The sequence below is a fragment of the Ischnura elegans genome, chromosome X, assembly GCF_921293095.1.
Source record: "Ischnura elegans chromosome X, ioIscEleg1.1, whole genome shotgun sequence".
Lineage (NCBI taxonomy): Eukaryota > Metazoa > Arthropoda > Insecta > Odonata > Coenagrionidae > Ischnura > Ischnura elegans.
In genome coordinates, this window is record NC_060259.1 from 25,325,558 (window position 1) to 25,349,275 (window position 23,718).

The 23,718-nt window shown below is 37.8% G+C and overlaps 1 protein-coding gene across 2 annotated transcripts in view; it reads right to left on the reverse strand.

Moving 5' to 3' along the window:
• The window catches only part of LOC124170766 (low density lipoprotein receptor adapter protein 1-B-like), a 171,830-nt gene extending 148,112 nt beyond the window's left edge, over positions 1 to 23,718 (reverse strand). For both annotated transcript variants that reach the window (XM_046549708.1, XM_046549707.1), the window contains exon 1: positions 23,557 to 23,718. In XM_046549708.1, coding sequence (XP_046405664.1) covers positions 23,557 to 23,608 — 52 coding nt within the window. In that variant the 5' untranslated portion in view covers positions 23,609 to 23,718. The remainder of the gene's footprint in view (positions 1 to 23,556) is intronic.

The following is a 23,718-nucleotide window of genomic DNA, read 5'->3' on the forward strand; positions in this document are numbered from 1 at the left end:
AGTAATAATTAACCCTTTGCAAGACCATAAATATCGCTACTATTCATCCAATATTCTATTAACTACGGATGGGTTAAGTTAACATTCAGAGATACGCGTTGCACGAGCAATGAGATATACTCTAGATTATATGTTAAATATATTTTATGTAAATCTATACACAACGTAGTGTGATGTACAAAGTGGTAAAGGCTTCCTCTTCTGCAAGTTCGGGAACTTGGGACGAGTTTTCAATTATTATTCGGCATTAGGAAAAATAAATATAAATATTGTGATTTCAGCTATTTATGTAGGATATATAAAGCCTAAAATTGAGATCAAGAGCCAAGCAGTTCTTTCATTCATATTTTTGACGACACATTTACGGATTAATACACTATAACTCTCTCTTAGGCTATGTGGGCAGGGAAGACCTCACATGAGATAAATGGGGCAGGTGACTAAGGATGCCAAAAAAAATAATTATTAAATGGCTAATTTATTAGCTGATATGAGAACTAAGACAAACCAATCTTCGGATTCGGATGATGATGATATTCATAAATTCCGGATCGCAAAAAGTTTTCATTCTGAAATATGGGACCAATCGCTGGGAATATTACGTTCCGAGCATTGGGCTTTCCACCGATATGTCAATGTCTCTTCTGATGTACTATCGTTTTCAATAATATGTAGACACTCACAAGTCCCACTTAACTGACGGGGCCGGGTCGGAGAAAACTTGAAAGGTTGGCATATGAAACAACTTGCATCCTTTACCTTTGTCAGGAAAACCCTCCCCAAGGACCCCGAAAGAACACATTACGACGGCTCAACGTGTGCGTGGACGCGAGTTGCCTCTCAGTGCATTCCATCAGCTAATATAAATTCCGCTATGGCATTTGCTTCTGAAGGACTCCAGCTTCGGTAGCCCTGTCGCGTCCATGTCCGTCCTTGTCAGATTTTGGTGCCGTAAAGGTAAAGGATGCAGGTTGCTTCATGCGCCAACCTTCCAAGTTTTCAATGACCCGGCCCCATCAGTGGAGTGGGACTCGTGGATGTCTACATACAGGAGCGGTCTGGGGTGATTGGGGGCCCTCGGCTGGGGCTCATGATGGGGGCTCGGAGGCCCTTCCCCGAAAATTTTTAAGAAATCGCATGCCCATAAATTTATTTTGACGATATTCTGACTCTTAAAAACTAGATAAAAGTTATCATAAGTAAAATAAAAAATATCAATTTCGTAAGTAAAAAATACTATTAAAAGTGAAAACTTTGGGCTCATAATATTTAAAATTGTATTACGGTTATATTATCTATTTAGAGAATTTTCTTCTTGAAACTGCACTGAAATGTTAAAAAAAAAAAGCTCTAAAACAACCCTTCCGAAGGAGCAACAGATTCTCCTTTATCTTTCGGCACCTTTATTTCATTTATGTTTCTATGAAATATATTTACCCTGACAAGTTATAAATAAGGAAACTAATGAAAAAGTAGAATTTTACAATCGCAAAAAAACTTTGGTACAAGTAATCTGAGTTTTTTTAATAATACCTTTCATATACACTTCACGATAGGCGGAAGCATTATGGGGGCCCCTTAAGCTTGGGGCCCTCGGCGATCGCCGACTAGCCGACCTGGACAGACCGCCCCTGTCTATATATTATTGAAAACGATAATACCTGTTGCTTGTTAACCACGGCGATCCTAAAATGTTTCTGGCAATGACTTTTCCGTTGCTCTGAGTTTCATCGGGTGGTCGCTATGCCAACATTTTCTCAAACCACCTGTCGATTCCCTCGCCATTTGTCCCCACAATTGCAGTGCACGTGGCCGCAAAGGTGTCTGGCCGCTAACGACATCTCCGTGCGGCCCTCAGCGCCTTTGATGCTCGACAGCACGCCGGTGAATGAGAAGGGAGACGCGATAAATTGCGGATCTTGACCTTTCCGTGGTCAAAGAAGCAGTTGGCGATAGCTCCTCATTGGCTAACGCTCCAACCGGGCAGTTTAGAGTAGAGCCTTGGTTCATTTATCTCTTGACGGATATCAGCATGTAGGATACCGTTCATTGGATGAAGAGGGCAGGGAAAAGATAAAATAGTATTGCAGCAAGGCTAAAACGTCGTCTGAAATAAACCTCCCGCAGCGGCTATATTCTCATTAATAGCGCAGAAAAACAAATGACATAGGCCTTGGAAATATGTTGGCGTCGCTTCATCAACAATTTGTCAGACCACTGACATCAAATCTATCAGTGGTGGTATAAATGCCTACGTCAGTGACCGCACCGAAGACGCTTTTCCAAATAGCTTTTCTAAATACCGACGAGTAAAACCACATTAAAACTCACCCCAACCAGCCAATTGACAAATGGCATTAAAAATTTGCGTATATGTTTCCGTTTTTAGTGTAATATGATGTCTGTGTGATGAGGAAACTAAAAAATACTAAAGCGATTACACAATCAAGAAGCAATTGAACAAATATTAACACAAAACATAAAAGAAAGCTATGATATATAAGCTCATTTTCATGGGCCAAACGTCATTCCTCTCCCTATTTTGCAAGTAGTTTGCCATTTATATCTTCTACCAAAAAAAAACATCCCGGTCTGTTTCTATGAACGCAACAAAACTTTTTCTTCCCTGTCGTTAGCCTAAGACCACACCACATGGCTCACGCCTCTGAACGCTTACGATGCTATTTCCGTTCTATATTTTTTTACCAGGGCTATGTTCTATAGTACCGTAGAAAATAGATTGATGATACCTTTGCATGTCTTCCCATCCTTGGAAAGGGGAGTAACCCTAGCATTTTCTTCTCTTTCAGGTTCCCCATGCTAACGAAACACACCTCGCAATCGAAATGTTGATTTGAAAATTGATATTACTGAGGCAATAAGAAGTGACATGAGGAATTAAATTTCAATTTTAAAAATCAATTGTATAAAGGCGCCTAAATTACGAAAAAACCATAAAATTGGCCGTCTTATATAGGTACTTTGGGGATCGGAGGTCGGTACTGATCGATTGGTTCTCAGATGGACTCTGATTGGTCATTGATTTTGAAGACCCTTTCCCTTTTGTTGGCTAATGTGTAGCCGTCTTCTATGTTGCAGTTCTCAGGACGCTTGGTTATTTCTATAGTTTCTCGGATTAGCCTAGGAGAGTAACGGCTTTCATTACCCTGGACTTGTCAGGTTCCGACCACACGTGCTCCGAGGCGGCGGAAAGGCGGAACTGCTTCTCCGTGGCACGTTCATGTTCCCTTATCCTGATTTTGATAGATCGTCCGGTCTGTCCTATGTAACATTTGCCACAGGAGCATTGCAGTGGATACACTCCCTCGTATACTAAGCGCGAGATCTCGTCATTTGGCTTAGGCAGAAGGTCGCTTGTTTTCTTGCAGCAAGTGAACCTGGTCTTCACATTATGTTGGGTCAGAATTTTGGCGATTCTCTCCGTGGTTCCTGCTACGTAGGGAACGGCAGCGTATGATGCGGGTTTCTCTCGCGACGAATCTTCTGTAGCTTTATTTCCTCAAATGTGGAGTGACAACGAAAGTAAATAACAAGTTAAAAGAAAAAACCTTCAACGCTTTGAAATTTGATGGTCTAGACAATAAGCAAAAATATAAAAGTTATAATGTCACCTTTAATATAAACGATTGCGCTCAAAAATTAAACTGGACAAAATCTTCAATTACCCCACCCCGTGGACCCCGGTTCAAATCGCGGCACTGGCAGATGTTTTTCAGAGAATGCTTGATCCCTGCATGAGCGCTTCGTGGATGGCGCTTAAAGTGCAACACTGCGTCCGTCGAATGGAAGGTTCAGCCTTTCGTCAAGAGCAGGCTAATGCCTACGCCGGGTTTCTATCCACCCTTTCTTTCCAATGGCACAAATGACCTTACCTGTCGGTCACCTCTCCAAATAACACGCTATAAGATGTTTCACCCACAGCGGCGTGCTATAACGAAAACTTGGGTCTACGACGAGCATAAATCGAATAAAACCTTCCCTTCGAAATACCCTCAATGACACCTTCCTCTGGCTTGTCGAGGTTAAGGTCTGTAATAACACATAATTGATCTACTTTATTTATTGGCTCTCAAATTATTACCTTCTGGTGCTTCGTAGACCAAAAAACTCAACCATCGAAAGTGTAAATTATGCATGTAAAATTTTCCTCAAAACGACATATCATATCATTAATTTGATTATGCTTTCTAGAATTTACCATTTTTAGCTAGCTTCTAAATACAAAACATGCTAAAATCAGTTGCTTAGGTAACTGTATGACTTAAATATTACAACCACTATCTTTTAATATTTTCATTAATCGCTAAAATATATTGAACTATTTTAGAATTCCTGCGAGAGCAGTGATTCATGTATCGTCACATGATCCCCTTTTGTGCCTCGTTACGAGGCTGTTCAGCTTTCACAAAAGGCTAGTAGCCAAGCCAATTTACGGATTCCTCGGAAAAAATTGTGATCCAAGTAATTTTGATCCCAAGCGAAACCTTCAAATAAAATAGGATATCACAATGGAAAACTCTACCAATGGCGCAAAGGTAGATCCCCGGAAAACCTCCAGCTGAATTTTTATTCATTTTTGATGCATAAGAATCACAATTATGAGGTTATCACAGATATATTTTCACCGCATCTATGCTCATTTTGACGACCATTTTTCCGTTATATGACGAATTATCAATTGTATCAGGTAGGCACGTGAGTATGCTACCTTGTAAAGACACAATGGCCGTCAGGAAAAATGACAAAGTAGGTACGCAGATGTTCCAAATTCACATCTTGTCTGCCATTGCTAACATTCCCGGTCTAAAGGAAGAGAGGTAATGTAATTTTCCTGCCGTTGTAGTGGCCGTCGCTCCCCAATTACGGGATCCTGGCTTTGTTCGTTCCTTAGCAACATGATCCATCGATACCTTAAACCGAGGTAAATGAGGTCAGTCACGAGTCATAAAAATGCAGAAGCCGTGCACACTTTTATTTATCAGTGTATGGAAGGCATATCCTTCCATTACCACCGAAAATGATCCCACGAGCATTGTGCACCCTTAATAGTTACTCCCGCAATTTATAAAAGTAATTTTTATAGAGCCGTCGTATTTCAGAGATGAAGCGCTAATAACTATTTCAATCCTGATATTCACTTCTTCCAGAGAGCCACAAGCGCAAAAAATAATATATGTATGTATAACAGGAATTTCTCAGTGAATGCGACATAAAAGAGCCCCGAATAATGTTGAGTCAGCACGCAAATTCACGTCCCACGAAAAGCTGTCAATTGGTTGATCGCACAGCAGCCACCGGTAGCACTATGAGCGATGTCGATGCATCGTCACTCAAGAGCATTTTCCTCTTCCGTCGCTGATAATAATAGCGTAGATGTTGTAGCATTGGAACTAACACTATCGGTTGCAAAAGAAATCTTGGTCCGGAGTAAATTTACTGAACCAATGTCTTTTTCCCGCCAGATTCCCATTCGAGAAGCAGATGGGCAGGTTCTCAATTCATCAATTCCCTGGTCTATAAATTTCCTGCCCATCCCATCCTTTCACAGGCCGCGGCGTAAAGCAGCGCGGATGTAAAGCACATTTAAGTCTGATAATCTCCGGAATGGAACTGATACACCACATAAGCTCATTGATAGTTGTCAATTTTCTGGTTATTTTGAAAAATTCCCATGTTTCAAATGTAAAAAAGTACGCCTCGTAATAAATTACTCCAGATTTCCCCTGTTTACATGATGGATGAAACTCTCACGGGCTTCCAAACGAGTTATTGTTGGCACCATGCTGACGTTTCAACAGCTGACTTTACAGTCAAAAGTCATGGAGCCACTTCTAAGGTGGTAGGATTCCCGATAGAGTTTCTTCCACATTACGCATTGTGGTTCCCATTCGAAGCTTCTAATTCAAGCCGGAGACTCATCAAAATAACTGGATGGTTCAGCTGAATAACGGAAGCGTTCAATTCTATCGCACGTGGTATTAAGCTTTGGACCCCTTGATGCCTTTCTTAACGTAGAATACCACACATGCATGATAAATATTCTTCACAACTACTCCACTTCCAAATTAATTCTAACCTCAAACATCCACCTTCAGACCCCAATTGGTGTCGATGATTTAAATGGTCCAAACCCTCAACGAGCAATTATTGACGGACCAGATTATACAAGTCATTCTAAGCCTGTTTCATGATGATGATATCTTCCCTTCTCACTTCCTCACGAAAACGCAAGGGTTGGTTAGCAGAAAGAGCCACAGATGCCCAAGATTTTACGATGATCGTGATAATAGATGAGAATTATACAAGCCGCCTCATCAACACCATCTTTCCACATTCACTATTTGAGCGCTGACAGTTGGAGAGAAAGATCATCGCCATTATTTTGAACTTAAAACTCGCCAAATAAAACCTATAAATAAAATACGTGGTATCTTTTTTGAATGGTAAATCTAAGTGGAATATTTTTCGTGGGAATTTAAGTCGAGAGAGTGAAGAGAAGAGATTTCAAAGAAAAAGTGGAATTTAAAAATTGCAAAAGTTACAACGATTATGCGGATGGGGAGATGATATGTCTATATCATTTGGTTAATGGGAAAAAGAAGGCAAATGAAACGTCAATAAAACGGATCGAAAACGAAGACGGGACAGGTATAGTGACGGAAGTAAAAGAAATAAAAAACTTCATTTTCAAATAATTTGAAAATAACTTGAGATCCGCACAAACAATCAATAACGGGGATTTCAAAACCAAAAGTCAGCTGTCAGAGGAAGGGAAAATAAAATTAAATGAAAATTATGCAATTGAGGAAATGCTGAGAGCAATTAAAGAATTCAAAAAGGGAAAAGCGGCAGGGACTGATGATTTGGGGTCAGAGTTATATTTATCTTTTGGCGATTTTATCTGTACGGATTTGTTTGAATGTTTATTTTCTTTTCTTATCATATGGAAAATTATCCAAATCAAAAAGGGAGGGAAGAATTACATTACTACCAAAAATTGATACTCCAAAGAAAATAAAAGACTACCGTCCCATTACAATCCTAAATACCGACTATAAAATATTTGCAAAAATGATCAAAAATAAAATAATGACTGTTGCATCTGAAATAATACGTCCCCTTCAATATGCCATAAGCAAAAAAGGGGAGAACATAAACACTGCCACAAGAATAATAAGAGACGTAATAATAGCAAAGGGAGTTTCAAACTTACAATTATTGGCAGTAGACTTCGAAAAAGCGTTCGACCAAGTCGACATGACCTTTTCAAATGTAGTAATGGGAAAAATGGGATTCCCCAAGGATATAATGGAAGCAATAAATACTCTCTACAATGAACCTTATGTTTCAGTGAAAGTAAGTAAAAATGAAAGCACAGACTGGATCCCAGTAGGGAAGTCCTTAAGACAAGGATGTCCCTTATCTATGCTCCTTTTTTGCATTCAGTAAAATCCCCTATTAGAATTGCTAGAATACAACAGTATTGGGCTAAATATAGAATCTTTCAAGCTTCCATGCATAGCGTACGCAGATGACGTGACCATAATATTGAAAGAAAAAAAGAGCATAAAATAGCTCACGATATTTTGCAATTCTATTCCAACATTAGCGGCATGACGGTTAACAAAAGCAAAACTTGCTCTTTGAACCTAAATAGTGAGGAAGGTTCTGTGACGGACTTATGGGAAAGCAAGAACACGGTAAAATAATGGGTATTACTAGGGAAAAAAATTACTAAAACAGTAAAATATAACTGGGAAAAATTAAAAAACACAATGGTGGGAGCATGTTGTAAGTCGCATGAGCGAAATTTAAATCTGTTGCAGAGAGTGCTGATTTTGAACAATTGCTTCTTGAGTAAAATGTGGTATGTGTGCCATATACTGCCCCCACCAAACCATAGAGCGGTAAAAATAGTAAAATGTACAAACATTTTCGTGTGAAAAAAATATTTATTTAAAATGGCAAGACAACAAGCTGTTATAAAGTGGGGAGAGGGCGGTATAGGTCTAACAGACTTTCAAAACAAGGAAACAGCCTTATTTTATAGTGGTATTTTTAACACCTTAGAATATTCAAGTACTTGGGAAAAATCCCTTTCAAAGATTGCCATTAACATTTTAGGAAAAACTCCAACGTTTAAAAAATACATCAATGGTGCAATGAACTTTCTTGAAAATGCAGACATAGGAAAAATCAAAAATGTCAAAACAATTTACACTCATTTATTAAAAGGGAAAGTTGATGTGCAGTCAGTAGGCCTCATTGCAACAAAGAGTATGCTAAACTGTAAAAGAATGTGGCGCAATCTAAAAATGATAAACTTCAGTAGGGAGAATAAACTGTATATTTTCAATGTGGCAAATAGCCTGTGTGTAACGAGAGAAAAACTAAAAAAGATTGTTAAATAAACATCAGAAAACTGTGAAATTTGTAAGGTTAAGGAAGATCTACAACACAAATTTTTTCTATGTGATAAAGTGAAAGATACTTGGTGTACAGTGAAAAAGATGTTTAAACAACTAACAACTCTTTTTGGCGAAAGTGAGATAAGTGATTTAAAAATTTTATATCTGGATTACAATCTTTTCCCCAGTTTTAAGACTGATGCTATGGGGCTAATAACAGCAGATTATATTCAACAAGTTGTGAAAAATAATGGAAAATTTGTTAATAAATTTGAAAATATGGACTTAAAACTATTATGTGAAGACGCTAGAAAAATTCTGCAAGGATACACCAATAACTGAATGACTGAATAGGGAGATCCGGGTTCGATCCCCGGCAAGTCAAATATTTTTTCATGGCGAACCTCATCCTTTTAACTTTTAAAAATTTTGCCTTGTTTTAAGAAAAAAAATTGTTCTCGTATAAAAAAATGTACTTGTAAAAATGTTCTTGTAATCAAAGAGTTCTAAATGCTGTGACCAATAAAATGTATATATAAAAAAATTTAATAGGAATTAGAGCACTTTCCGGCCTCTGCACGTGCCACCAAGGCGGGAATTTTTAAAAATTCCAAAACAATTAAGCCTTTATGCGTCCGATTGGCTGATTTTATTTACATGCTGCTTATTTCGATCGAAAATTCAATTTCCGTGAAATATAACAATCACGAAGAAGGGAAGGAATCAAGTCTTGAACAAACAATATTTATACGTTTTGAATTCATTAACGGCATCTATATAACAATACTGAAGTTGTAAGTCTCAATGTTGTCCTCAGCGTCTGGATAATATGCAGCCATCTTAAGCATTCTTGTGTATATTTTCTCCGAGGACGAGAGTAGCTAAAAAAAGGAACTAAGCAAACGCAGCTTGCAGTCATGCTTGGGTCCAAATCTTTTCCTGCCTAATCCCTGGCTTGCTATAAATGGGATAGAAGTATTTAAGCCTGTGCGAGTGGTATGGTTCATGGTGCGTGGGCTTTATGGGGGTTCTCTCAGTGACCCGATAAATCTTAGCAAGTGGAACACTTTACACCCAACCCAGTGTCCACCAAATAAGAGCTCTAGCCGTTGCTTGAACGTGAAAGCATAGTGGGCAGCAGGACTCAGCTATAACACAGGATTTGAACGTTTAAAAAATTCCTCGAGACGCACATTAAGAGGCACTGCATACTCCAAAAACTGCTCAGATGAAGTTATTTAATGAATGTTTCCTAAGAAATACCTATATCGCCAGAATCGAGAGAAGAGCATAGATGTATGTAAATATTAAGAGGCAAACGCGATGAATGCTTCATGTCAATATGCACGAGAAAAATCTTTATAAATATTTGTTTCAAGGTAAATGACGAAGGTAGCTATCATGTTCAGTTAAAAGAGGAAAACGGTATTGAATTGAATTATACCATCAATTATCTTCTCCCCTACTGTCCGGGATCCGTTGCGCCAATGTTAACTCCATTAACATTTCAGATTAAATTCCTGAGGAGGAACACCTAGCTAAGATGGCAATGGATATGCAAAATTAAAACATCTTTCGTTGGATGCGTCGAGGATTGCAATAGCATAGCGATGGGCTGATTTGTAGATGACTTGAGCGAAAACGAACGATGCTTTCCCCGTACAATCACACGTGGCGGAGAAATCTCCACCAGCGGATATGATAATTGATTTTCGATTTTGATTAGACAAGATAATAATTCCCGTTTCCTTTGTGACCAGCAGATTCAAGAAGCGGTGCTCCAAAAGGTACAGCTGATCTTGACGGGAGGAAACTTGTGAGACGTGCCTTCGAGGAGTTGTTGTCTTTGAAACCCAGGAGGAATTGGAATCAAAGGGAGTGCAAGACAGCCTTTGGGCCAAATTCTGAATCACTCGCCAACCTGAACAAAACAACCAGGTGCCAGAGTCAGTGCTTAAGCGTAAGGTAAACACTCTTTGCATATATTTATCAATGAAACCTGAAGTTTTTCATAAGGTTTCGGAGATCTAGCAGGGATCGCCATCACTTCCCTCATTGATTTAAAAAATCTAAAATAAATTTTCATTATTTTACACCTTTTATCGGTCATTAAACTCTAGATTTTTAATTTTTCAGACGCATACGTAAGCTAAACATGTCATTCGTGGAACTAAAATTCATCTTGTGCTCCCTTATAACACCAAGTAGCGAAATGTTTGGTTCCTTCAATGTCTACGGTTCAATTAAATTCTCAAAATTCATTAAAATTAGGAGTAATTATTAGATTGACGTCAAAATTAGCCGGTGCCTGACATGGTTTATTAAATTGCACGGTGACTAAGGAAGAATCAAACTCAATACGAATGAAGTAGAACTTCATATTGAAAAGCTACCCACAGATATCGTAATGTCTACATAATTAATTTCAAAAACTCTGCAACAAGTGTTTCAACTGGCTTGTAGTCATCATCAGGTACTCTCTATTTGAGTACCTGATAATGTCCGCAAGCCAGATGAAACACCGGTAGTAGAGTTTGTGAAATTAAATAAGCAGACAGTACATTATCATTTGTCTTTTCTTATAGCTGCTTTTCTCAACAGAGACCGGTTCTACCTACGGAGAAGTGAAGTCTAACAAAAACATATCATTTCGAAGAAATGAGATTGTCAATTAGCCTTTCCAGTCTCGAATTTTGCTTTTAAAATGTATCATTGTATATTAGGAAATTAAATGTTCGAGTAATGTAAAATGCATAGACAATTCATAATTACCGAAGCACTGCAGGAACAAGTGACTTGGTACGCAGACATGCGCACGGGTGCAAAGTTAAATACACCAAAGGATAAAGTTCGCCATGAAAAAATATTTAACTTGCCGGGATTCGAATCCGGATCTCCCTATTGCCGGTCAAGTATTTTAGCCAGTTACACCACGATGCCATTTTCCCAGAGCGAACTTCGGGATGGGTTTTACCGAACAAGATGTTGACGTCACAAGTCCCCACTGTGGCACGTGTTGCGAGGGTCGTGCTTACTAAACCACTGTCGGGGTGAAAAACCCTTATTTTGTCGCTCGTCTGCGACGACGAATTTCAAAGCACTGCAGGTTACACACCTGACCGGCAAAAGGGAGATCCGGGTTCGATCCCCGGCAAGTCAAATATTTTTTCATGGCGAACCTCATCCTTGGGTGCATTTATTTCATAATTATCGGTTGAAACAATGCTCCAACTTTCCTTTAGGAGATGGAAAACCTCCAATACCTCGGGATGAAAAATATACAAATAAAATATTTAATTTTATATATAATCTATAAAAAATTTAATATATAATCCTCGAACGCGACACAAGAAACCTTTCATAACGGTCTACCACGTCAAGTCATACGCCCGAAGGCGTGAGATCTAACTCTGTAAGGAATTCATCGTAAGCTTTCCGCATAGTCTACACCTGAAGTAGCTCACCTAACTTAAAACGCTAACAATGATACCATCAATTATCCATTACTTCGAACATAAATTGGACTTAGAGAGGTTAAACATCTTCCCCGGAGTCATTCAAGCATTCCAGTGATGATTCTTGATCTGAGCACGGTCACCGATGATATTCTATGTTTGATGTAAGGCGAGAAATCACGAATTCGAACAAGCTGAGGAATAATAAAACCAGGCTTGGCTTCTTGATCAAATTACCTTCAGGGAAATGTTAAAGCAACAGGTAAGCGCAGGGACATCAATACCTGGCCTTACCTAGGATGTAATATTTATCCCTCCGTTGATCGCATGGCGTCTACCAGACAGCAAGCCAATTTCTTTTCTTTGCCAACATCGTATTTTGATAGTTAGGGAACTCATACTCCTTGTATCTTATTATTTCATGAATCTGAAATAGTCACCAATATGATTAAATGTTTTGTCACATTTATGGAATAAATTTTGATATTTTGCTGTCTTTGGAGTCTGGTGGAGGCCACGCGATAACACTTGAGTTACAATACGTTACATACTAATAGCCTCGTGATATTCACCGCAAAGTTTTTTAATACGTTAATAATTTAAACTTACAACTATTAAAATAATTACATTTTGGATATGCTTGTTATTGCTAAAAAATTTTATTGTAATCAATTTAACACCTAAATAAAACTATTATTGCGAATAAATTACAATGGTTCTCACATAATTTGAGCGAACTTTGGCGTATAAAACAAGAACTTTGGATTTTCCCCTCTGCTACATACGTTTATGGTGGCTTATCATATTGATGTAGAAGCATAACATTTACCGTAAACATACATATAACAATTTTGCGGTTGCATCGAATTTTAACTTTCAAATCTGATTGGAGATATTTTGGTTCAAGTTCAACTGAACGCGCTATCAATATAAAATGTCTTTAAAATCAATTATTTCCCCTATAGTCAAAATTATTTGTTAGGTCATCAGAAAAATCTGTTCTGTGAAACTGTGAAAAATGTGTTTTCATTTACTGTCCAAATTAAACATGTTGATTTAATTTCGATGAAAGAAAAAACTAAGAAACGTCCAAATAAGCAGTGTTCAGTCTTTTAATAATATAAATATCTCCATCATTTATATGCATCAATACGTTGTCCATTCATGAAATTAAGTATCCAATGAATGGTTTAATGTAATTAAAGCAGTCATTTCTACTATCATGCGTTTTGTTAACCATTCCAAAATGGTATCTTTGAGACGCCGCGCGACAAATAGTGTTCCAAAATGTGACGCGACGGACGGAATTCGACTCTCGTCTCGACCAAAAAGAATCTGGCACACTAAGACGTGTATGGACGAAATTAGAACGAATCTCTCTTCCATTTGTCATCCATGAAATATTGGTTACGCTCATGCACCAATAAAAGTACGCACTTAGGCCCAAGTAGACTTTTCATCGGCATCATTTGGGCTGAAATCATACATCTTCCGGCCAAGTGTTTTTGACTCTGTATCGCACACAAAGACATTTCTCAGCCTTTTTTAGAAAATTGAAAATATTAAAACCTACCCTCTTTCGTAGGTCAAGCTTGAACCAAATAAAAAATGGACAACTTCTACTTATTTGGTGAAAAAAGGTAAATATCGGGAAATAGATGGGAAATCGTATCTCATGTGGCGGCTACTTAAAATACAAACATTATCGGCAACATCAATCGGAAGCAAAAGGAATTAAATTAGAGCGATAATCCATGCGAATAACAACATTATGAAAGCAAAAAATAACAATAAAATGTACAAGCATGCACACAAGCTCGTAAAAATTAAATCCGCTGAAGTTTGCTTGAATTCACTAGCAAAGGAAAAATGTAGAGAGCTGAAAGCAAAAATAAGCATATTGTCGTAACTCCTGGACCAAGTAATAATATTCCAGGAATTCGACCTTAAGAATCCGGTTAATAAAATACTAAACAAGTAGCAGCCCAAAGCTTACATAACTACAAATATGTAGCTAAGGAACTGATTTAGGTTTTAAAACATCAAGACTCATGCGATATTAACATGGAAAAAGTAATTCCGGTATTTATTTTCTTTAAGCAAAAACATAGTGCCATAATATCTTAACAAGCATCGTACGGTTTAAAAAAATTAGTTTCTTAATATTTATTCACATAGGTGCACACCCATCATGCTGTTCCCTTTCCATACATTCTAAGTAAAAGGCTTTCACTTCTGGCTCAATACAATCAAACTGAAATCGATAGGTAACTGGTAGTCTCCATGGCGACTTATAAATCCGTAATATCCGCCCCTAATCTAGATTTATGCATCGTTAGATGTGGACGTGTTCATAGAAATAATAATATAGCTAATCTTCTCCACCACTTCAACGAAATTTCCCCCTGACTCTCACAGTCAATCAACTACGTACTCTCGCAGTATCGGATTTCTGCATTTAAATATCTTTAAATGCTTAATTATCAGCCTAGCTCTTCACTGAACCACTTAGTGAAGAGAGTCCCTTTCATGCATGGTTAAAACCAGAAAAACCTTTACACATTCATTAGAATAAATCGTATTTCTAACCCCTCTAGCTATATTTATAATGTTACTGTAGTACCTCAAACCCTACCCCAAGCAGCCTACTCCATGGTTAACCTAGAAATACAAATGGTGTCCTCTTACAACAGGTTAGCAGAATTACATAGCCTACGTTACATTTTTCTTCCCCTTAAAATATCACTCCTTGCTTCACTTCTTTTGACAGAGTAGGAGGAGACGAAACGAAATTTCATCAACGTGATCAATAAATGCGGAGGACAAATCGGAAATAAGCTGAATGGAATTCAAATGTATGGAAATGAATTTAATATACTTGGATTAGAGCATCATGTGTCACTTTCGCCTAAGCTGCTGGTCGTTTTTATATGGTTTAAATATGGCCGCAATTCAGTACGTGCCGATAATTTTCAAATGCGGACTTGAATGGAAACATAACTGCAGTACATCCAGCCAAGGTAAATAAATCCTCCCGTAAAGTCTAGTCAGAACAGTTTCTTAGTTTCTCTGTTTGAATAAAATATTTCAAACAAAAAGTTTAGCTAGCCATGGATATGAACAATGTCCTTAAAAGTGTTATGTTTTTAAAGAACGTATATTTAGAAATTGACCGCAAGGCCCTGTGCCTCATACGGAATCTTGGAAAGCCATCAGCAAGAAAATATGCAAATTTACATCCCTTAGTAGTGTATCTGTTGAATTCCTGTACACTTTTATCAAGAAAACAATATAAGAAAACCTGTCATTGATACAGTATTTTTTTATTTTACGTTAATTTTTAGTGACCTTACAAATATGAATGTGAGGAGGAACGAATAGAATTAGGCAAAAATTATCAATTAGATTCCTAGAAAGTATTAGGGAAGCAAGCGCATTCCATTTACGACCAAAAATTATGATGGTCGGCCAAATGCACCCTTGCAGGCTAAAAATAAAATTAATACATATTACGCGAATACGCGATGCCCAATCTTGAAATACTAAGATACCAGAGAATGCGCTAAATCTGAGAGGAGGACAAATTGAATCTGAGCAGAAAATAGTGTTTTTTTAGTATAAATAAGCAGTAATAATGCATATTTTCTCAATAGAGCATGACTATTACTTGGCACTGATTCACACTTATTCAATCCCAACTACTTCTTTCAGAATATATTTCATATCCAACAATTCGAAACGTTTCGCAGGAAAAGATACGGTCAGAGCTTCATTTGCCTAAAAATCCCACGCGCGAATTCTGAGTATTGTATAAAAAAGAAATAAAATGTGTGCATCCGGAACTAACAAATATATCGATATCCTCGGCTCTTCTGACTCATAGAAGCAATTTTTAGGTACTCCAAAGGCGGTAGTTGCGACACCTGTTATTCAAAGAATCGACTTTACACGAAATACTCATTTTATGAATGACGGCAAACTACCAGTACAAGGTATCGAGGCAAGCCTTACAAAGGGTAATACATGCATGAATAAAAATAAGAAAATGATGCGTCATTCACGAAACCAAATCGGGAATACATCTACATAATAAGCCACTTAAATAGGTGTGTGGCGGTAGGTGTTAGGTCACCAGCCGGTTAACCTACAAGATAACTCAATTAAACATAGGGCGTTGTGAGCGATGACAAAAAATCATGAAACTCCATTTTTCGGGGAAGAACGTATTCTAATACCTCATCTTTCAACAAAATATCCATCTGAATGTATCGTTTCCTCCCAAAACGACCCTCCGAGAAACAATCCTCCAGGCAATCTAACAGTCACCATTTCTAGTATCGCCGAATATTACCTATACATGGTATATAGTTACATGTATTACATATATATGACATATGTGTAGGCATATGTACATATGTATGGCATATATGTGGCATGTATTACATATATATGGCATTATACGCACTCTTAAACAGTACCTACTCGTACGATTACTATGAGGCAAAATACGTGATGTGGACGGTGCGAGTGCTTAGAAAATCGCATAGCAATGATTTTGAGCGAAAAAAATGAAGCAGCACTGGATAGACATACGTACATTTGCCCTTTCGCAATGGAAAAAGGGTGATATCGAGCCATGGTATGCCCAGAGAAGCAAAAATGGGCATTCCATAGGGTTAATACAAGGATACAAAGAATGTTCTGAGGACAAAGTAAGATCGCGGAAGGAATGAGTAAAAGCTTTTAGAAGAGCCCACATGAAGAGTCGCTATTCCCAGGAGTTGAGGAAAGATATTTCCCTGCATGACAGGAGAACGTGCCAAAACTATAACGTCTGGGTCGATGGACCAATTGAATGCCGCAAACCGTCGGTGGATCATGCGATTAGAATAAAATGCGAGCGAGCTGTAACTCTGGCCACTTCTTAAGGTCGTTTTACACGGGGCACGTCATTGCGCAGGTTAGCACTAAAAACGTGTTGAAATTGCGAGAGTACGAGCTTGGAATTAGAGCAGGGGCTACTTTTCCGTCACGCATCCACGCGTTCTCGCTGGTGTTCTATCAATTCACCGCTTTAAACGACGCAATTTTGACTGCGCCTTCGCACATACGTGCGCAAAGACGTGCACCGTGTAAAACGGCCAATATGACTTCGGACTTGTTGTTTGTTCAAGACATTTTGCGCTTTTGGCTTGAAACTTAGCCTCAAAAACTGCCTATAAACTCCCTCTTCCTCAAGCGATAAAACCAAAATATTTTCTAATTTCATTGACTAAAATTAATTCCACGGTCGTACCTTTTAGTGGTCTGGTGAATTAATACATCAAAAGAAGGGATAGGGTTCCAGGAAAGTAAAAAATGAAAATTTGTGCAAAAAAACCAAATTAAGGCAAAAAATAAAAACACAAACGAACACTCGCTAGGGGATTTTCCATAAGGCTTTTGCGTCAGTACGAATTTAAATTTAAATTGCGAAGGAGTCTGAATAAAATACTCGCGGGTCTTCCGCCGGGTTAGTTACTCCATTACATGGCATTGATAGAGCAACTCACCCAATGGAAGTCCTGAAAGCATTTTATTCTATCGATATGCCGCCAGGAAAGCACCAGATCCTTCACCTATGGAGTCGTGATGAGGGTTGAAGGTGAGCTGAGTGAGTGACTTTAGCTAGGCATATTGGTACAAAAAGATTGGAATATAATGGAGGAGAGGAGGATTGAAAAATCCTAGAATCGTCTTTCACGAAGGCAGGCACCGCAGGGAGTTAAAGGGTTTATTCAACAGGCACTTGAGCCGCTCTTCAAACCTTCAACTCTTCAAAGGTCCACGACAAACGCTTACATCACCGCCATAAAAAATACCCACTCCTACAATTCGAAAACACCGGTTTAGGAATCAACTGTTCCTATATATAAATTAACCATCTTATGTTTGCGTATTCTCATTTCGAATTATTCCATTATACTCGTTTGGTTATTAATCAAAGAAGGCGATCAGTACAACTAAAACTTCAATGATTAATCCTTTTATGATATATTTCTAATAATCTCCTCAAGCACGTCATAAAATCTAGAGATTTTATTTATCAGTCCAAAGCCATAAAATGGGCACTTTCGCCACACAGAAAAAAAGAGGACAAGATAGTTGAAATTTCACTACAAATCGTTTGGGATGAATTTGTACATGTCAGGCGAGTCAGCCGATCAAACTAAATTGCAAGTTTAGCTGTGAGAAAGTATGGAAGACACTAATTGCAAATCGACCATGGTATCGCCTATGCAAATTATTTATTTGAATGAAGAACAAATTATTGCTCATAAAATGATCTATTGACTGTTATAAAAGGAAAAATAAATACCCAGATAAATTCATCGATACAGCAACGATTAATAAAGAGAACAACAAATAGAAAAATACAGGGCATTACATGGGGATAATATAATTAGAAATTAATTGTAGAACTGCGAACAAAACAAAAGCGTTCTATCGACATATGACACAAGAGTGCTTATGAGGAACAGAGTGATCGGTGAAAGATAAATTTGTAAGAAATTTTAAAAAATTTAGAGAGTAGACAGCTAAGAGGGATTATTATGATCTTAGTATGGAATGAAATCATCATTCATTGAACTATATTAACAGAGAGGCTTGCGGAAGCATTAAATGGTTCAAACGAGAGAAGCGCAATAAAATTGGAGAAGAATCTGTCTCTCAATTGTTAATCGGATCAAGTTAAGACCTGGGTTATGCTGAATAGCGCAGACAGGAGAGTTTTTTTCGTAATCAAAATATTAAAAACGGCTTTCTCAAGAGCGAATTAAAGATTGTTAAGTCTTATGCTCGAACAATTATGATTTCCAGGGGAGGATGCTTACGCAGTATAGATTAACTTTCATCGGTGGCCAAGCCAGATCCTTCTGTCGAAATCTAGATTTCTTCACGTTAATGGCCAAATGAGTAACGAGTTTCATAAAACGTTTTGCCAGAGGCTATCGAGCAATGCTAACTCACACTCATTTTTGATAGAGTCAATGAGATTAATAATCGCGAAATTCATAGTTCTATAACTAATGTTTCTCTCTCCGCGAAAGCAATGCCTCCTCAACACGGTCCTGGAGAGCACAACCTGTTTTCTTTAAGAAGAAATATTTGGATTGTTACCAGGCTAAAGTCACTCCCACTCTTGCTCAACCCACGCCTTTGAACGGATTGGCCAAGCTAATTGCCTTATTTACGTGCGGAAATGACCAACAGTCGGCAATGAAAGGTTAATAAAACAAGTATTTCTGAATATGGAGGCAGAGGTGCCCATCTCGCTAAAAAAAACATATTTGGTTGTTTAGTCTACAAAAGTATTTACGGAATCCAAGAAATTATTATCCAGTTAATTATTGCGGTAATTCTCTAATACGTTTTTATGACAGAAATACCTAAAAGGAGATGCTGACCTCGGCCGAAGAAGTAGTAAAGGCAGTTGACTTTCTTAGCCAACACCTCACATGCATGCGTCGCATTTAAGATCATAAGCACGAGTATTTAACTCAAGAGATTGGCAGAATAAAAAAAGGTGCTAAGTGAGAAATAATGGTGAGAATTAATAATTGGAAACAAATGTTGTATAGTTTAAAGAAAAACTGCATTTATACTTAATAAAAATACAAGCTTCTTATTTGAATTTTGGGCGCAATGCAAGTACAAATGCCATGCCCTGATGGTGAGAGAGTTCAACTCGAAGCAGATTCCGAGAAATTCCGCTGAGAGCGCCCGATAAGACACTCCCAGTTCTTCAGCTCCAGAACTTTTTTCATGAATGGAGACGAGAAACTCAAAATCCGCAAACTACCATTAAAGCGCACAACATGAGATTCTGGTAAACTTATCACGGATATGAAAATGGGAGGAAAAATAAATTGGTAAGCTTGGATATAAGTATACATTTTAACCGATTATTATCATTCTTATTTTTTGCAACTATTACTAACTAGGGAAAATAATAACACTGAAACGATGCGTCAGATAATCTGAAAGTAAATAATAGCTACTATATCGGCCCAGAACTTCAAATATAATAAACAATTTTTCCACGTCTGACACTCCAGGCCGTTGCCACAAATGCTTCGGGGTGGTTCATTTGGAGAGGGAATGTATTTGAAAGGGTTTATGAGGAGGAAGCACACCTATGAATATTTCTCTCAAGCAATTCGGGGCGTCTGAACTCCTTGGCTAACCCTCGCCCGCTACGGTCTTGCTTACACTCCATGGAGGAATTCTAAGTGTCGTGTTTTGCAGACAATCTGATTCAATCCTTCTAGAGTCAAAATTTATTTTGAATAAATGAATCAGCGTAAATGTTGTACAAATCGCTATCAAAGGTGCCTATGGTCACAAAGTTATAATTAAGGTTCAAGCATATATTCATCAAAAATAGCCATCTTTAGACTAAAAAGTGGTGCAAAAATTTCACAGAGGAAAAATCATTTGTCTTGACCGGGACATATGATTTTATATCCGTTGAATCTTTCACACTGGTTGTACTTGCGGCTCACAGCAAACGTACGCCGCCGGCTCATCCGCTTTTGGTTTCCAAAATAATGCAGACGATTTGTACGAATAAGAGATTGCGATATGACATCTTGTAGAACCACACGGAATGAAAACTTACTTAAGTCCTAACTTTCTAGGATAACTATTAGTTTTAATTATATCTCCATGAAAAGGATAATGATATATTTCCTAGAGGTGGTTTTCGTCTTGAATGAACTGAAGCAAAATATAGCATCTTTGAGACTGGCTATCCGTGATTTTTAACCATTCAAATCCTAAAAATGCAATTTTGGTCAAATACTTCCACTTTTAATGCACTTTCCCATGCACACTGTCCACTAATACGATGGGTGTTATGTGTGTGGCCTACTGACACGGCGAAAATTTCCGATAATCTAACTACAAACAATGTTTTTTCGATATAAATTAATGTTCATGATGGATGTTTTCCCCATGGATTGTGGATTGATTCCTCATGGATGTTTTTCATTGTGGATTTGGATGTTTTCCCCATACCAGTATTTTGAGGGAAATATGAATGGCATGTAATATGAAGGAGTGAAGCAGAAAATACTGGTATTGGAATATTAGAAGGAAAGAATCCGACAAGGTTCCAAGGCAACTCCAACTCTTCCAAACAACAAATAGGTAACTTTTATTTTAATTACTCGTGGTATTTCCGTTCATCTTTTTTACTAGCCCGTACCCTGAAAAACTTTAGGAAGGTTTATTAGGAGGTAAGGTTCATTTCGAGGTAGGTACATTTTGGAGTGTTTCACCCCATGCTATAAGACTGTTCATCCCAAAAATTTCAGGGCGCTGAGCCCCTTGATAACCTCCAACTGCCTACGGCCTCGTGCCCTATGTGCTTTTTTCCAGTGTTTACAGTGAAGAGTTAACTTGACATCGAATGTTGCATAATGTTAATACTTATGATAGATTCCACGCTATTTACTGAGGAAAATTCTAACAAACTTACCTAAAATTCAATTATTTCAAACCCGTATTCAGTCTGAATTGCTTAAGCATCTATTTACTTGAGGTGGAAAATTGCACTATTGACTGAGACAAAATGACGCGCGACTCATTTCCTTCTATCGTCGGGAAATAAGTAAATAACAATAAGGAGAATAATACGGAGAACATAGGGGGAAAGCAATTCTATCAGGTGTAAAAACAATATTGTTGGCGGGATCCTTCGCTTATATGTGAGGCAGCATTTGATTAGAACAAACATCGGAAATATATTTCTATATATCCCTGAGATATGCTTAACTAATGTTGGGAATTATTAAAATATAGGCTTACCTACAATATAACAAATGAAATAAAACTTTGCATTGGTCCACTGTATTGATTCATCTCTTACGATCCAAATTTCATCTCATAGAGATGTCTTCAGATGAATGCCACAATTTTTACATTCGTATACGTGAAAAAAATTAAGGCTCGTAGGGCAAGACAATATATCCTGAGTCGAAATGTTTAATTCAATTTAGTGGTCCAATTCTCTTTTTATTTCCGAAACCATTAAAGATAAAAGATACGGCAGGAGGATGTTGAAAATCGTGTTTGCAATTTGAATGGCCGAGGATGATAAAGAAGAAGCTACGAAATAGGAGCAAGCTGAGTTATCTATCAGCTGAGCAAGCTATTATTGAATCCCGAAAAAGGTGATGAGCGTAACTGGCAGTAAAATGCTTACTTAACGACATGGTAGTCGGATGAAAGTATTACACGAGAGTGGAATAGATAAAAAAAAATTTCAAGTGAAAAAATAGAGCAAGATAGGTTCTATAACAAAGAATAGCAGCTTATACCAAGAATCAAGAGATTCACCGATCGAGGATTAAATTGCAAAGCTAGTTGCGTCAAATCAGCCTTCGGTTTGGCTTGGAACCTGGAATGGTGAGGAACATAACACTACGTACTTTTGATAAATAATGAAACAAGTAACATATAAGTACTATTTAATCAGGTTCCCGATTGACAGGCATTTTTTGTATACGTAAAAGCGATGAGCAAGACGAGTTATTTTAAAAAAGCGATTGTTCTAGAGGAAAAATTTGTACTTGAAGTGGTCGCGAAATGAATAAAATGCCGCGATTTGCTTCTCTGGATCATGTTTGATCACTTTGATAAAGCCGTCCGGTATTCGCAAACCGGCTTAGAATTCTTAGCGTAGGAGACACATGGAGTCCACGAACAGCTTCAGAAATTGTCTGACACACCTCGATACCTATAGGTTTTTATAATCCTTAGTAGAATAATACAATTCACTAAGAAAGCGCGAATCCTGCTGACAAAGACGCATTAAAAAAGTATAATTTTAAAATAATTCAGGCATGAAAACAAAATCTGAAAAATACGCCAGCTAAATTAGTCTGAACTTCGCGTGCTGATGATTCAAATTACACATTAATTGACGAAAATAAATAACCTCAGCTAAAACAGGGAAATTTAATGCCGCTATAACACCCAAAGAAGGTCCATTCAAAGGTTCCCGAATTTTCAACGCGTGCCCTTCAACGGAGAAGTTGAAATGCCCGCGCGCATACTTCCAAGCAGGGTGAAACAACGGGAAATTTTAAGGTATTCCACTCCTACGATTATTTTCTAATTCCGAAAACCAATTTAAATATACAAACCTACTTAATATAACATAAAAAACTACGCGTAACTTTTGACAGCCGTGCATATCTTACAAGTGATTATTTGTTGATCGGAATCTTTCGCTGCCACAGAAACCAATTAGTACCGACATAACCCCTTAAATATTATACGCAAGATAGAAAAAGTTACAGTAACTCCGATTATATCTAAATCATAAAGTTGAAGTTTTTTTCAGTAACACAAACAAAAGTTCATCTATGTTCGGGGAACTTTAATTCAAGGAATTCAAGAAATGAAGGGCAAAAATAGAACTTAACAAGCCTTGCCAACTCGAGCTTGTCTTATTTGACAAAGTTTTTCAAAAAGATCTTTGGTAATGTGCGAAAAAAAACACCAATAAAGTTTCAAGCAAAAGCCGGGAAATAAAAAAAGTTCACAGATAGCACAAACACAAAAATACCGGAATTAAGCATTCGAAAGAGAAAATTTTTAAACTTCTTAAACTTGGTACTCACTCTTGTGCTTGGAATGATTCCCTCGCAGGAGGCCTTTCAGAAAGGACGTCATCCTGTTGAAGTCTTTCACGGTAACGGTGGAGATGATCACCTTCAAAGTTAAGCCGATGTCTACTTCCTCCAGATTCTCTACCGCGTCTGATCCTGATCGCGCGGAAGCTG